The 14405-nt window shown below is 40.2% G+C and overlaps 2 protein-coding genes across 5 annotated transcripts; both read right to left on the bottom strand.

The window, feature by feature from the left end:
• Positions 1-457: 457 nt before the first annotated feature.
• Positions 458-7770, bottom strand: LOC118771772 (troponin I, slow skeletal muscle-like). Of its 3 annotated transcripts, XM_036519798.1 has the most exons (9): positions 7239-7762; positions 4826-4857; positions 4705-4708; positions 3925-3966; positions 2579-2710; positions 2143-2232; positions 1407-1580; positions 1123-1212; positions 458-921 (listed from the first exon to the last, which is right to left on the bottom strand). In XM_036519798.1, exons 2-8 carry the CDS (start codon positions 4834-4836, stop codon positions 1126-1128), a joined length of 540 nt encoding a protein of 179 aa, XP_036375691.1. In that variant the 5' UTR covers positions 4837-4857; positions 7239-7762; the 3' UTR covers positions 458-921; positions 1123-1125. The 3 variants fall into 3 exon arrangements, with proteins under 3 accessions (XP_036375691.1, XP_036375690.1, XP_036375689.1); XM_036519797.1 differs by having other exon boundaries at positions 4705-4857; positions 7706-7770; XM_036519796.1 differs by having other exon boundaries at positions 4705-4857.
• Positions 7771-7823: 53 nt separating this feature from the next.
• Positions 7824-13889, bottom strand: LOC118771773 (troponin I, slow skeletal muscle-like). 2 transcript variants are annotated; one of them, XM_036519799.1, is made up of 9 exons: positions 13826-13889; positions 11346-11377; positions 11214-11217; positions 10731-10772; positions 10220-10351; positions 9931-10020; positions 9406-9576; positions 9145-9251; positions 7824-8322 (listed from the first exon to the last, which is right to left on the bottom strand). In XM_036519799.1, the coding sequence occupies exons 2-8, from the start codon at positions 11354-11356 to the stop codon at positions 9165-9167; spliced, it is 537 nt and encodes a 178-aa protein (XP_036375692.1). In that variant the 5' UTR covers positions 11357-11377; positions 13826-13889; the 3' UTR covers positions 7824-8322; positions 9145-9164. The 2 variants fall into 2 exon arrangements, with proteins under 2 accessions (XP_036375692.1, XP_036375693.1); XM_036519800.1 differs by lacking the exon at positions 13826-13889 and having other exon boundaries at positions 11346-12192.
• Between the last annotated feature and the right edge of the window lie 516 nt (positions 13890-14405).

The following is a 14405-nucleotide window of genomic DNA, read 5'->3' as shown; positions in this document are numbered from 1 at the left end:
ACTGATCTGCCAGGAGTCCATTCTTTGTGCTCTGTGTGGACATGTTCTCTGTGAGAGGCACCTCCAGAGGAATTGTCTCCTCTTACCTTTAGTTTGAGCTCTTGACACATGCGCAGACATGTTTAAAAAGCGTGGCTCTCGCTTTTGAAATGGCTTGTCTACAACTTACACAAAACAAAGAACTGAGATTCATATTGGATAACTGTTAAAAAAGGAGGTAGTAAGGAGTGCAAGCAAAGGTGATTCAGTTGTTTTGGCTTTGTGACACAACAGGTCAAAAAGAACTGGTATTGTGTTTCATTGGTATGGATACTTGAGAAAAATCTAAATGAGAGGGGCCCCTTTGAATCCATAAAAAGTAATTAAAAATCATGAGAAAAAGACCAAACCTGAGGAAAATGTCAAAGTAGAATCACATGTTTTATTTGCATAAGGAAAGGGTTTCAGATATGTCAGGACTTAATGTTACACAGTTACACAGGGAGTACCATATTAAACTACACCGGCAGCGGTATCAAGAATCTTTCAAGTACAGTAAACAACTGCCCATGTTCTTTTGCATATTTGCTTAATTAAGCTTAATGTAGAGACTGTAATGTAATGCAAAGACTGTACTGTATAGTCTTGTCATTACGTAAAATACTGACAAAGCAAGTAAATAAAAGCAGAGACCAAAAGGCTTTAACATATATGTGGTAACAGCTGAAATGCAGTGCTAAGACTTTTACACATCACTTGTTAAGGTCATCTAAAAATTCCCTTTTGGATGGCATAGGATGTAACTATTCAGTGCCTCACATGTAGTAAATATCACAGAGAGATTTAAGAGCCCTTTGTGTCCCTCTCCAAAGCAGAGCAGCACCTTCTTCTTTGCTGTGGCTTCCATTTTAATCTTTGAACACTCTGATACTCATCTTAAGTCTGAAAAAGAACAATTGGTTCAGCTTTAGACTGGTTAACCTGACACATACAGTAAATATTAAAATGACCAGAATAGAAACTGTAATGTTTTATGCTGGTCATATAAATCAGAAAGTTAAATGTATTGAATGCATCCAGTCAACAAAGCAAAGTGTGGGCAGTATTTCGTGAAATAGACAGGAAATGACTCAGCAGTATCACCTTCTACTGGGCAGCATCAAACAGCTTCTTCCTGCCCTCCATGCCAGACATGGCCTCCACATTCTTACGCCAGTCAGTCACCTCTTCCTTCTGTGGATTGAGACAATTATGATTATATCAAGAGAAAATCAGTATGACTGGTGTGTAGTTTTGGGGGACGACCAGGTAAATTAAGACAGGTATGTCAAATGTTTCAATCTCTAAGCAAGAGGAAGTTTTTTGGATGTGAAATTGAGGAGCTGGCCAGCCAAGCTAGGCTTAATTAACAGTCTCATCAGCCTGACCTTCTCCTCCTCCTTCTTGACAGTCTTGAGGTTGGCCTTGAAGTCGATGGACTCCTTGTGTTTGGAGCCGAGCAGAGCCCCCAGCATGGCGTCTGCAGAGATCTTCACCCTCCTCAGGTTGGGTCTCTTCATTTTGCCTTTCAGTTCAGTGATCTTCATAGTCAGATTTTCTATCTGTAGCAACATGTGTTCATGTTTCAGTGAGACTGAGACACCTTAGTACAGCCAGACTACAAATACTGCCTGTGAATTATTTGTAATTCACCTCACCCAATTTTTAGGAATTACAGTCGAACTTGTGTTAGTTGTTTTACAGTGTAACTGGTGTAGTTCAGGATTCTGGGTAAATTTACAAGCCCAGACTAACGTGATCTTAAAACTGATTAATGTCCTCTATACTGTACATAATGTTATTACCCTAACCTCATTAACCTTTGTGGCAGTCACTGCATTTATCTGAACCTGTTATACATGTATACCTTTTATAATAATGTATAGCTCCCTGTCTGCAATGAGCTTTGTCCCTGATTTAGCTTTGTTACTTGAATTCCCCCGTTTCACACACTATTCTCTGTTCCTTTTTAATTTTCATACACAACATTTATGGTTTTGTCAGTTGAAATGATCAAAAAAGGTGTCAGAAGTAACATACTAAGCTTGCTTATTATTCAATATTTAACAGTGAAGCAGAGGATTGAAGAGAGGCCTAATTTTGCCATAAAAGTGCATGAAATACCTCCTGGTCATTTTTGGCCACTTTGGCAGCAATATCATACCGTTCTTCATCTACAACATCAATTTTGTGGTGCAGTTCTCTACAGAGAGCCTGCAAAGAGAAAACAGTTGAGGAAAGGCAATAGATAACATTTAGAGCAGTAACAAAATGAGTCATATTAGTGCTTTTTTATATGCTTGTGAAGCAATACATATTAAGTCTGGTAATGTTTAACTGGCACACTAAAACATGTTTAAAGCTTTCAGTCTGGGACTTGCATCCTCACCATGTAAACACAGAGACTCTTTAAACTGTGAAACTATTGAAATGTCTTGAATTTTATATCAGTTAACGGCTGATAAGCAGATAAAACAATAAAACCATGACTGCATCTGGTGTGCCTGTAACATGCAAGTGTGCTTGAGACAAGTACAGCAGCTGTACATCTGTAGCATACCTGCAGCTCCTGTACGGATAATCCCGACAGGCTGAGAGGGGGAACGCGCTCGTTCAGGGTGTTCTCCCTCTCCACCCTCTTCTCCTCCTTCTCAGCCAGCAGCATGGCTCCTGCTTTCTTCAGCAGTTTGGTCTGTGATAAAACAAAGCAGCCTTCATACAGACTTCACCCTTTCCCCACAAGCTGGCCTGACAGTATGCCCCATACACATAGCATGGTAGAAGCTATACACCATTTATTGTAAGTACAAGACTAAATTTACAATTACTTGCATGTACATTTTTGAAAATATAAATATATTTACATATATATATATATATATATATATATATATATATATATATATATATATATATATATATATATATTATATATTTACAGCTATTTATATATACCAGCATAAATTTTGTTTGCTGCATCTATAATTTCAGTATTGATGTAAACCAAAAACTAAGATGCTTTTGTGTGATAACAGACATCATGGAGCAATGCCCGGTTTACTCTTCTCAGGATTTGGAACTGATGCAGCAGAGAATTCATTTTCATATGATTTTACATTTATATTGCAAGCATAATGCAGATCTACTGGAAACCTTCACATGGTGAATTTTACAAAGTGGCATGGCTCAGACATGCACACAGTGTTTTCCAGAATGCTTCCCATGCACTGCAGTGGCCTGCTTTCCTTTCACTGCATATTGCATTTTTAAATTTATTTTCTACCTGTTGCTCTCTGACACTGCTGCTTATACATGTGTTTCAAAAAAAAAACAAGAAAATAAGAAGAAAAACATGGTGCCCCCTTAGATTCTGCCAGTATCTAATCCCATGTTAAAACCTTTCCCTACAAACGTAGAACAAAGAGGATACTTACAGTATTACACACCAGCATGATCATTTCACCCCTCTTCTATAAATACTATAATAACATTTGTATCTCTGTAATATACCTCTTTATTAGAAACAGCAGTTTTTACCTAGAACAGGGAAGGTGAGGCAAGATCATTCACTTCAGTTTTTTAAATGACTAATAATGATTACTGTTCAGCAGGGGGTAGTATTGGACTTGGACGTTATTTAATAAAATGCTTCATGTAATTGAAGCAACAGGGGTGTTACATTGTGTTCATTTTATAGGAGGGTGCAGCTCCTTTGCCTTTAACACAAGGGGAGATTTGCAGTAGTGTGAACAGAGTTATGCCAGTATATTTCCCACATCAAAGCTCTCTGTATATATCTAATACAACTGTGATATTGCGGGTCTCTAGACTGTAGTGTGTCTGTGTAAGCTCTGTTGCTGTCTCAGTATGTTGTATGTGTTTTACAGTTGCTGACTGGTAACGTACCTTTAAAAAGAGCCTGCGAGATGCAGTGATCTTTGACTTTCTCTGAAAGGGAGACAGGAATACAGTTTACCGAACTGCTGGAAATGCATGTGTTTGCATTTTAATCGCTTCCACAGTTTGTTTTCTCCAATGTCATAATCACAGTTTACAGTGTAAAACAGTAAAACTTACATGAGAGTGCAGGCTTGTCAGTTAACACATACATTCAACAGCACGACAGTTGGTGTACCAACAGTTTACTAGCTAGTATGCCGCATTGTCAGTTCCCAGTCTTGAGACTTGATAAATATACACAAATATGAATGGGGACACAGACACTAAAGACATGCATGTACAGTGAAGTACATGTGTGTGCTGTTTGAAATACTATGTTAATGTGCTAATAACCTTAAGTATCAAATTCTTCAGGTAGCTTCATATTCACTGTGGTCTTTTCAAGATTCTGAGTACATTTCCATTTCCATTTACCTTTATTCATTTGGCAGACACTTTTATCCAAAGTGACTTACAAGTGAGGCAGAGTACAACACAAGCTAAAAGCCATGTAAGGAGTAAAGTCTCTTGTCTGTAGACACTTTCATATTGTGCAAAATCAATGATCCCAGTCAGGAAAAATCACATTAGACATGTTTTGTAATAATTCTAAAATAATAGCCTAATATTTCTGTTATGATTTCTTGTAATATGCCTCTTATTATAGTGTGTAGACAGCGTGTATTGACAATAGGAATTCATTCTCTTCCAATAGATAGTATTTTAGTGAAAGGTAAGCTGACTCACCGGGCTGTTTGGCATTGGATGAAATGGGGGAGAAAAACAAGCATGAGCCATTACATTTCGACAAATAAAACATTAAAAATTGCATATAAAGCATACATGATGACAGATGTAGCCAACTTACGCTTCAGACATGGTAGTGCTGGTTTATCTTTCCTGCAAGACAGTTTGAAGCATTCAGTACAAGTGTTCAAAACTTACAGGGAAACAAAAATCAGTAAGTATCCTGCCTATTACATAACATGTTTTGTTGGTCAAGTCTTACCATTCATTATCAACTGAAAGTAGTACAGTTTCAATTCAGTGCATTTTAATGACTCATGCCTACAGAGGTAATTACTTTGTCAGTATTAACACATGGAAGTGATTCTGTTGTGGGGTGTTAAATTAAATCTTTTGATATTGTGTGTCTTCATACACACATCAGGGGATCCACAGGCTTGAATCAAATATAGCATTTTATTTTTAAAATACTAACTTACTGTATTTAAACATATTCAAAAACTAAGCTTTCATATTGGCAAAATTTGTTTCTTCAAATAATTGCAGGGGAACTAAAGTTCAAAAGTTGAAAGAAAAAAATGCTTTCAAAACCTGATCCTTTTAACATCAGCTCATCAGCATTCAGTTGTGCGAAGCTCATATTTAAAAAGTAAAATGGTGCAGTTAGACGACAGATGAGCACAGCCAAGAATTCTAATAAAGTATCTAAAATCACAATCATGACTATGATAAAGATACACTCCAAATGTTTCTGTACCTCTGAAAGTTATCTGTAATATTTCCTGTCTTTATTTTTTAAAACTTTGATGGATGTGATTGTGAACTGGTCAAAATCTAAAATTTGATGACTTGTAGGATATGTGAGGGATACATTCCTCACATATCCTACAAGAAGAGATATGTGACAGGTTTTAAAAAAGAATTTGCCGCAGTATATATTTCTGCAGAAAGACTTGTACTCAAAGGCACAAAGCGTGTTGTTGATATATGTGCATGACACATGCTTGTCCTTGGGACCAGTTGTCAATAGAAAAAAATAAAAAGCACAGGCTTCATTCTGGGCCTGTGACTACTTGGGTTATTGCCCAGTTATTACTGGTGTTTGATCGTCTAGTGGTCAAAGTAAGGTACTGTTTTTACTTTGGGGGAGCTCCTCTATCAAGTAGTCAGTTAGGCAGTGGGGAAGACAGTGATGTATTTATTTCCAGGGCTGCAACGTCACAGGCAAAAAACGGGTGCTGTGGGACTCATCAGTTTCTTCTCATTGAATTCATACAGAAAGAAGCTGAAGATGCAGCAGACATCGCAGACGCATCACACAGTGCAAGAGGAGTGTGGCGGCTCTCATCCCGTTGTTTCAATGTGGATGTAAGTATTTACCGCATATTATCCTGCATATAAAATTATGCATTTTGATTGCTATTCAAGTAAGCGTTAAATTTTAAGTCGATGGTGTTGTCTATCACAGCTGGCTTGTCCTTACGAGCAGTGATTATTAAAAATGAGTTCATTTGTACTCATAGCAGGAACGCAGTGCTTGCTTAAACTGCAATTTGGCTCAGCTGGGCCCAGCCTGTTAAAGGGCTCCATATCTCAGCTCCCTTCGGAATCTACTCAGCGTTTGAAACCAAGCCAGCTGCCCCACACCAGCAAAAATAGTCAAACTCACAGAGAATCTCAAAACTCCAAAATGCAATGTCTTTCGTTTCTTGGTGCCAGAGGCCTTCTAACCAAATGTGATACAGCTGTAGGAATTTCAGCTGGTCTTTTAATTTATCTCTTTTTTTCCCCCCATCGGGCAGTTGAACTTATGTGATAACCACAGTTAACAATATAAATTAAATCCTGCCAAGGCTAAATTTAAAATTGGTGATATGTTTTGGTTCCTTTTAATTAAAATAGGGATAATATAAGCCATGAGCAAAGAAGGACCCTGTGAATTTTAATCCCACTCACTGTTGGTCCTCCCACATTTGGAGTGTGCCCTCTACAGCCTGAGCTCTTTGATGAGGCAGTTTTACATCCAGCATCATTATTACTACAGAATAAAAAGTGAAAACGGTCCGACCCCATCTCTTCTGGCGTGGATACAAGAGTGACCACTGTTCTCTCATCCGTTTCTGACTTTGTTTCATTCCACAATTAACTTCAGCCCCAGACCCGCTAAACTACTTTCTGTTCCTCATAGAAGAAACAGGGCACTTACTTGACAGTTTTCCTTGATATTATTATTTTAAGAAAATTCATGTTCTAGTTTTCGAATTTCCATTTTCTCAAGGCAAACCATGCTAGTGATTAGTATAATTGCAATTGGTTTGATATGCTCAATAAGTCAAAAGCAAAATCAACTGAAAGAACACTTTCTTAAATTAATAAATTAACCTTGCCCAACGTTGTGAAGTCAAACATGTCATTCAGCTGATGGTAAAACTCATTCAATATATATATACATTTCTATTATGTATTATTATAAAATTCAGTGTATGTATAACCATATATTCCTATTTTACCAAAGAACAGGAATGGAGACATACCTTTTCTGATGAGGAATACCTGTAAGGGTGAGCAGTGAGGGGGACTGAGAGCAGACCGGGGAACTGCTTCATATTTTATGGTTCCTCTCCTGCATCTGAATGGCTCACTAAAATAGACCCCTGTCTACGACACCCTTGCCCTTGTCTTTAGTGTGTAGCATAAAACACTTCTCGGCACTCTCTCTCCCTCTCCCTCTCTCTCGCCAGGTCCTCAACCTTCGCACGGCTCATGGTTTGGCCTTGTATGGAGGGAAGGGTCAGAAGGAGGTCTGCTGCTGTCCCCTTTACACTTTACCAACACAAGTAAACAAGAGGCAAACAAGGGTCTCGCTCATCGCCAGTCAAAGGTAGGATGGTTAAAAGCACTCAGATACACACAGAATACAGTAAGCCATTCAGAGGTGAAATTAATAAGTGGTCAGTATTTGTTACATTTACATGTAAGGTATGAATTGCAGGGTATTTACCATAATTTCTTTCAATCTGTGAGCCATGCCAAGGAGCAGCCGATGAAGGGCCAGCCAACCTTAAATGCAGCAGTAACATTTAGCTGTGGGATGCCACACAAAAAACAATGACTATTTATGAATTTACCCAATATATTTATTTTTATGACACCATTCAGTCAAAAACAACAGCTCAAGCACCACAGAAACACCTTACTTTTAAATAAATATCTTTCTTTAGGCTTACCACTATCATACATACTTGCATTACATACACCTATACAGCTGCACTAGATACAGTGTGTAGCTGAAGTACGCAGCTACAGCAAACACAGACTAGGTTTTAGTACAATAAAATATGCCTTGGTTTGGCAACAAGAAGTACACACTCTAAGGATCAGTTACATACAAATGCATCATCATTTTACATTCTTTTTTTCCATTCAGCAGACATTTGGTCAGTCAGAGCACGACAATGATTTTGTACAAAATGCACAAATAAACTAAAAAAGATAACAATATTTGAACACGTTATGTCATTCTCCACAGGATAAAGGGTCATACTCTTCCTGACAATGTCTCCCCCAGCAGTTGATAAATTTTTTCTTCCAGGTTCAGGTATCAACTTTCTGTAGAACCTGAAAAAGATATTTTATGTCATTTAGATCCAGTTTAGAGGCAGTCGACTCCTAGGTGGTAACTGCACAGAGATCTGGGCAATCTCTCCTTGCTAAATGCCACAGCGCCTCCTGTTGGCTTGTCATATCCCCTCTGTTGGTTTGTCTGTTTCCTGCTGTTGACCTCCATTTGTAATGTCTTTCAGTAGTGTGGCATCTGAGGGGCTAAAGTGGTCTCTGACTCAAAGCATGGAGGAGATTTCGGATGTGCGCTCTGCACAGGCTGTAGCTAAATCTTTGTGGTCGTTGTCAGCTTTGACTGACCTATGTCTGAGAAAAACACAAAGCCTAAGTCTTTTGGGAGGTGTACTTCAGAAGAGCCTATTACTATCACAATAAAATGAGGATGAGGGAATGAGGTGTTTTCACTAACAGGCTAATGTAGTGACCATACCATAGATTGGGACTGAGGCCAACACAGAAATTAGTTTTTATAAGCACTGGCAGTCTTTGCATATGATTGTCACTGGTTCACCTACATTCACTAATATGACAAGCAAAAGTGGGTGTGTTGTGATGTTGTGTTCCCTTGGCTGTCATGTTGTAGCACATGTACTGCACATTTTTTTTATAGTGTCCAGAGTGAGAATAATCCTTAGAGTATCTTTCCCCCTATTATACTGATGTAAACTGTGAAAATTTTGCTACAGAAAACAATTCCAGCCTTTAAACTGAGTTTTAAACTGAAACAAATCAACTTCCATATATGGACTTCGCTTTCCTTCAAAGTAGGTATCAATGGAAAAAGCTAATGCCTTCTGTTTTTTAAGAGTTTAATCCTACCTGTTTGATTTTCTTCATTTTTACTGGGCAGCATTAAACAGCTTCTTCCTGCCCTCCATGCCAGACATGGCCTCCACATTCTTACGCCAGTCAGTCACCTCCTCCTTCTGTGGATTGAGACAATTGTGATTACATGTATGGATTGGCTGGATCATCAGACCTTGTTCACTGCATGAGTTTCAAACAGAAACCAGGTGTATTTACTCAGGTTATTTGGCTCTTCCTGACTGCAGGCAGTAATACACATTGCTTCATCCCTACCTTCTCCTCCTCCTTCTTGACTGTCTTGAGGTTGGCCTTGAAGTCATTAGACTTCTTGATTTTTGAGTCCAGAGCCCCTATCATGGCATCGGCAGAGATCTTCACTCTCTTCAGGTTGGGTCGTTTCATTTTACCCTTCAGCTCACAGATCTTGTGAGTCAGATTCTCAATCTATCACAAAGGATATTTTTTCAATAACGTAAGGTCTTCAAGAAAAACATCACACAAAATACATTTTTTGACACTGGTTTTTAACCATTAACATGGTATGGGCTTAATTAGCGTATAGTGTGTGTCTACTATATATAAATATATACTACATCGTCGTTCTGAGGCACAAAGGTTGCACTAAGTGACTGGGGATAAATTTATGAGATTGTGTGGCTGTTTGCACTTTCCTACACCACATTTTGGACACTATTCAGAAGTTCCATCGATAAAATGTATTCAAATACAGCTATGGAATTAATCTACATCCATGACATTCATTATTAAAAACATAACTTATGAATAATAATTCTTTACCTCCTTATCATTTTTGGCCGCTTTAACTTCAAGATCATAGCGAGCTTCATCCACAACATCAATCTTGCGGTGCAGATCTTTGCAGAGTTCCTGTGAGGAGGAGAAGACTGGAAAGGTCAATTTGTGAAAAGAAAGGTATCTGCCTGAACTTTTCAGCCTGTTAAATTCACTGTTTTTAATAGAGTAATGGAGGTTTGCACACTGAAGGAAGCAAATTGCTGTTAGCTTTAAAGTTGTATATGTACTGTATATTATATATGTATATTTGGTGGGGTTGCATTCAACCTGCCTGTAGCTCCTGTACGGATAACCCCGCCAGTTTGAGAGGGGGAACGCGCTCGTTCAGGGTGTTCTCCCTCTCCACCCTCTTCTCCTCCTTCTCAGCCAGCAGCATGGCCCCTGCTTTCTTCAGCAGTTTGCCCTGTGATAAAGAGCAGCAGGAAATTTCAGGGAAACAGTGCTGAATTCACAGTGCACCCATCATAATCAAGCCTTGGTAACCTGTTTGTCCTTAAAAATGCATGGAATACTGACGGTGCAGTGCCTGAAGATAAATGGATTTTAAAGCATCATCAAGAGAAGTTGGTTTGGTATAACTGTAATCAGAGCACGAGGCCTGACTTTCATACATTGAGTATTAGTATGCCAAGGATTTGTTTGGTGTATGTATGTGTGGTGTGTACATGCACAATCTGATATGGCTACAAGCTAGTAATTTGCCTAAGCTATAAGAGCTATATTATACAGGAGATTACAACATAGATGGAGATTCTCGTATCTCCAAATAATGGAAATCTTACCTTTAGCAGCAGTCTGCGTGTTGCAGAGAACTTTGCCTTTTTCTGAAAGAGAGAGCAGCCGCTAAGTACAGAGATAAAGTTCATACTGTGTCTAGACAAGCTCATTTTCAAAACGTTTATAACACTCAACAGTATTTAATATTTTCATGCTGGCCTGCGGAAATTTAAGTACGGATAAGCTTTAAGAGGTTGCAATAGACAAACTGGGTTTTGTTGGTTTTTCACACTGAGTCATAAAATCATGCCTATTTTGACTTTGGTTTCCACTGGCTCTGACCATCACTCAGAAATAAAATGAGAGATCACTGGCAATAGAACAGAAAATTAGCAGAGGGATTTAACATGGAAGCCATATCCATTGCTGACTCAAATGAACAGGTCAGCATATTTGTAAAGGATTAGTAGTTCACTACATGACTGGGTGTTCAGTATTCACAACGAGCAGGCAGTTATATCTCAACACATAAATGCAAACTGACTTACTGGTCTGTTTCCGCATTGGGTTGGCATAGAACAGATAAACAAAATGAAACAAGATTGTAATTCAGCTGTAGGCACTTGCAGTAACATGTCAACAGGTGATTAAGAAGCACATAATTTCACGAAAGCGCTTACCCTTCAGACATGGCTGCACTTGTTTATGTGCCCTGAAAGGGGGAGCGAGAGAGATAGAAAGAAATTTTAGTCAGTGGTGAAAATGTTTTGAAAGTCGCATGACCTGTTAACTGAAATTACTGTAACGTAAACGTGAAAGATCGCACACAAAGGACAAAGATGACAGAAGGCAAACATCTTTGTCATACTGTTATCACTTGTGTAAATAAGATGTCTGCGCTCTCTTTGAAGGGTGTTGCTGCTGGTGAGAGGGCACCATTACAGTTATTCATAGACAGGACAAGGACATCAAGTGCATGACCCTGACACTGTCATTATTTACTTAATAGAAGAGCCCAGGAACTGTACAGCCACGAAGATCAGTTCTGTGCAGAATGGGAAATGGAGGGGGAAAACAAAAAGATCTTTCAGATCTTTCAGACTTTTTATGGTTATCCAAAGGGTGACTGTCTGCCAGAGTTTCCCTGGGCCATCATGTGCATGCTGACTTTAGATCCAACCATTCTTGCAATTCCCCAGAGGTACTTTGCGGTTGATCTCTATCCTGCTCTCTAGGTATTTGTGCATAGACTGACACAGATCAGTTTTCAGACTTAAGTCTAAAACGTCTCGATGGGTGGGTGGGTAAAAAGACAGACAGACAGACGGATTGATGGGTACTGTGGTGCAGGAGTCTTGAGTCTTGTGTGGATGCCCAATGAGAGAAGCTTAACAAAACAAGAGTGCAGAAATGAGGCAGACCGCTATGAGGCAAACCTACATTCCGTTTAAAGACAGTGAGCCTGAAGCCCATAATAATCAAGGAGGCACTTAAATTCCTTTCTCCAGTCCTCCTGATTAAAACATAGGTAGGAAATAATAGCAGCACACAGAGGGAGGGCCAGGACTGAGTTTGGGCAGCCCTGTCACATATGGAATACGCTCATAAAACAGCCTCATATACCTGCCAAGGCAGCTGCGGCCTGCGACCTCCGCTTCTGTCCGGCCCTGCTGCGGAGGGCTGGAATGAAGCGCGGCCGCTGCTATATTTGAACGCACTGCTGCATTGCTTTGTTCACGCTCTGAGTGGCAGTTGTGACCTTGGCCTCTTCCAGACAAGGCCCTGCTGTGTGAGAGCAGGCAGTAAGTGGCAGGAGAAGGCCTGAAAGCCCTCTGATGCCAGCAGACCCTTTGCCACCTCTGGGTGGCTGGGTTCAGGCTCCCAGAAGCAGCCAGCTGGAGACCCTTGTTTCCTGCGGTTGCTGCTTCAGACGGGAGGCCGTTGCTGTGGTGTGCCAAACAGCTCAGGAGTGGTCACTCTGCCGCTGCCCTGTAAAGGACAGAAGGCAGCCCAAAGGAAGCCAGCGAGGATGACAGTTGTGCTGGGTTTACTTCCAGAGTGGTCTGCCTGCAAAATGTCCTTTTGGATACCAAGAGATCCAAGTCCAAGGTATTCAGCCCAAATGCCTCTAGATGATTCCAAATGTTGCAGATGAGTGTCTTCTGCGGACCACTTGGGCTTTGGTGTCACACACTGTCACCTGTGCCTGGTGAGCTGTGATTATCACCTTAAAGGCCGGGCGGGTCTGTGGAGTGGCCTTCTCATATGGGTGGCAGTCTTGCAGTACACCCCTGCTCCAATCAGAAGAGTGTAGAGGTCTTCAAGAGTTCCTTTCCAGGACTTGGGACCGGTTCTTCAGGGGTGCTGTAGACCGCTTTAAAGTTATTTGGGATGTAGACCACTAATGGCTTAATCTTAAGATGTGTATGTCCTTAAGGCCACGGACTCTACTAAAAGAGTGAATGACGTCCATGCCTGTGTCAGTAAGAGCAGGTTGCCAGTGTGTAGCAAACAGCAGTAGGTTTGACAAGGTTTGACCTGTCCATACTCCCATTGTTTAAACCGTTCATCTGTCCTAGAGCCTCTCCATGCAAAGGGGAGAGCAGGTGCCTCAGAGGACACCTGCCAGATTCAGACTGCACTCCTTGCAGGGTTGGAGAGGTTGGAGGGGTTAGAGGGGTCTAACACCATTACACTGCGCAACCACGTGCTCCAAGAACAATAAAAGCTGCTTTATTACAAGAATTTCCTCAGCTGAAATATCAGCAGTAATGTGACCTCTGTGTCATGGAGACACTGCTATGCCACATCCCTTCACATGGAGGCCGAGGGAGCCACAAATTCAGTCAGCCAGCGGCTGCTCCTGGCAAACATTTCTCTGAAAGTCCTCTGAAATTGCTTTTAACAAGATAAACTTGTCCCATTACTATCTGTGCTGTACTTCCCGTTGCCTTGGGTAACAGTCTCATAATATCTCATACATAATAATGGTAATAAGAAGCAATACTTCTTAACTTCCTCAGCCATTCTAGACCTGACTGAATATAGTACTGATAAAGTAAACTGAACACATTCCTGCCTTCTTTTTCCCCAATTGTTCCTGCCTTGTGTTACCTGTAGAGTACCCCAAAGCTGAGCCTGATTAGCTGATCAAACTTACCTTTAAGGTGAAGACAGTCAGGGAGAGTGAGCAGTGCTGGGAGGTCGGAGCAGAAAAGTCATTTTATGATAATGAATGATAGATTTATGGCCTCTGTCCCTCATGTGAATGGCTCACTAAAATAGACCCCCTGCTACGCCTCTTGTTCTGACCTATGCCACAGAACATCCGAACACCTTTGTTTCACTTTCCCTGACGCTGTCCTGGACCTCTGACTTAGATTCAGAAATATGTGCGCGCGTGCGCGCACGCGCGCACACACACACACACACACACACACACACACACACACACACACACACACACACACACACACACACACACACAGACAAAAGTTTGGACACACCTGATTATGATAATGGGAAACATGCATTCAAAGCCATCTAAATTTTATTTTATTAATTTATGCTTAAATGCTTGAAATTTGTTTCTTCGACAAATATAAATACTGAAGTTGATACCTATGTATGAATTTCTTTCCAAAAATATTTTCTGGCTACTTTGAAGAATAGAAAATATAAGATTTGATTTTTTATTTGTTTCACGCTTTCTTGGTCACTGCATAATTCCATTTGTGCCA

The sequence above is a fragment of the Megalops cyprinoides genome, chromosome 25 (genome assembly GCF_013368585.1).
Source record: "Megalops cyprinoides isolate fMegCyp1 chromosome 25, fMegCyp1.pri, whole genome shotgun sequence".
NCBI classification, from domain to species: Eukaryota; Metazoa; Chordata; class Actinopteri; order Elopiformes; family Megalopidae; genus Megalops; species Megalops cyprinoides.
This window is presented reverse-complemented; position numbering and strand designations above follow the sequence as displayed.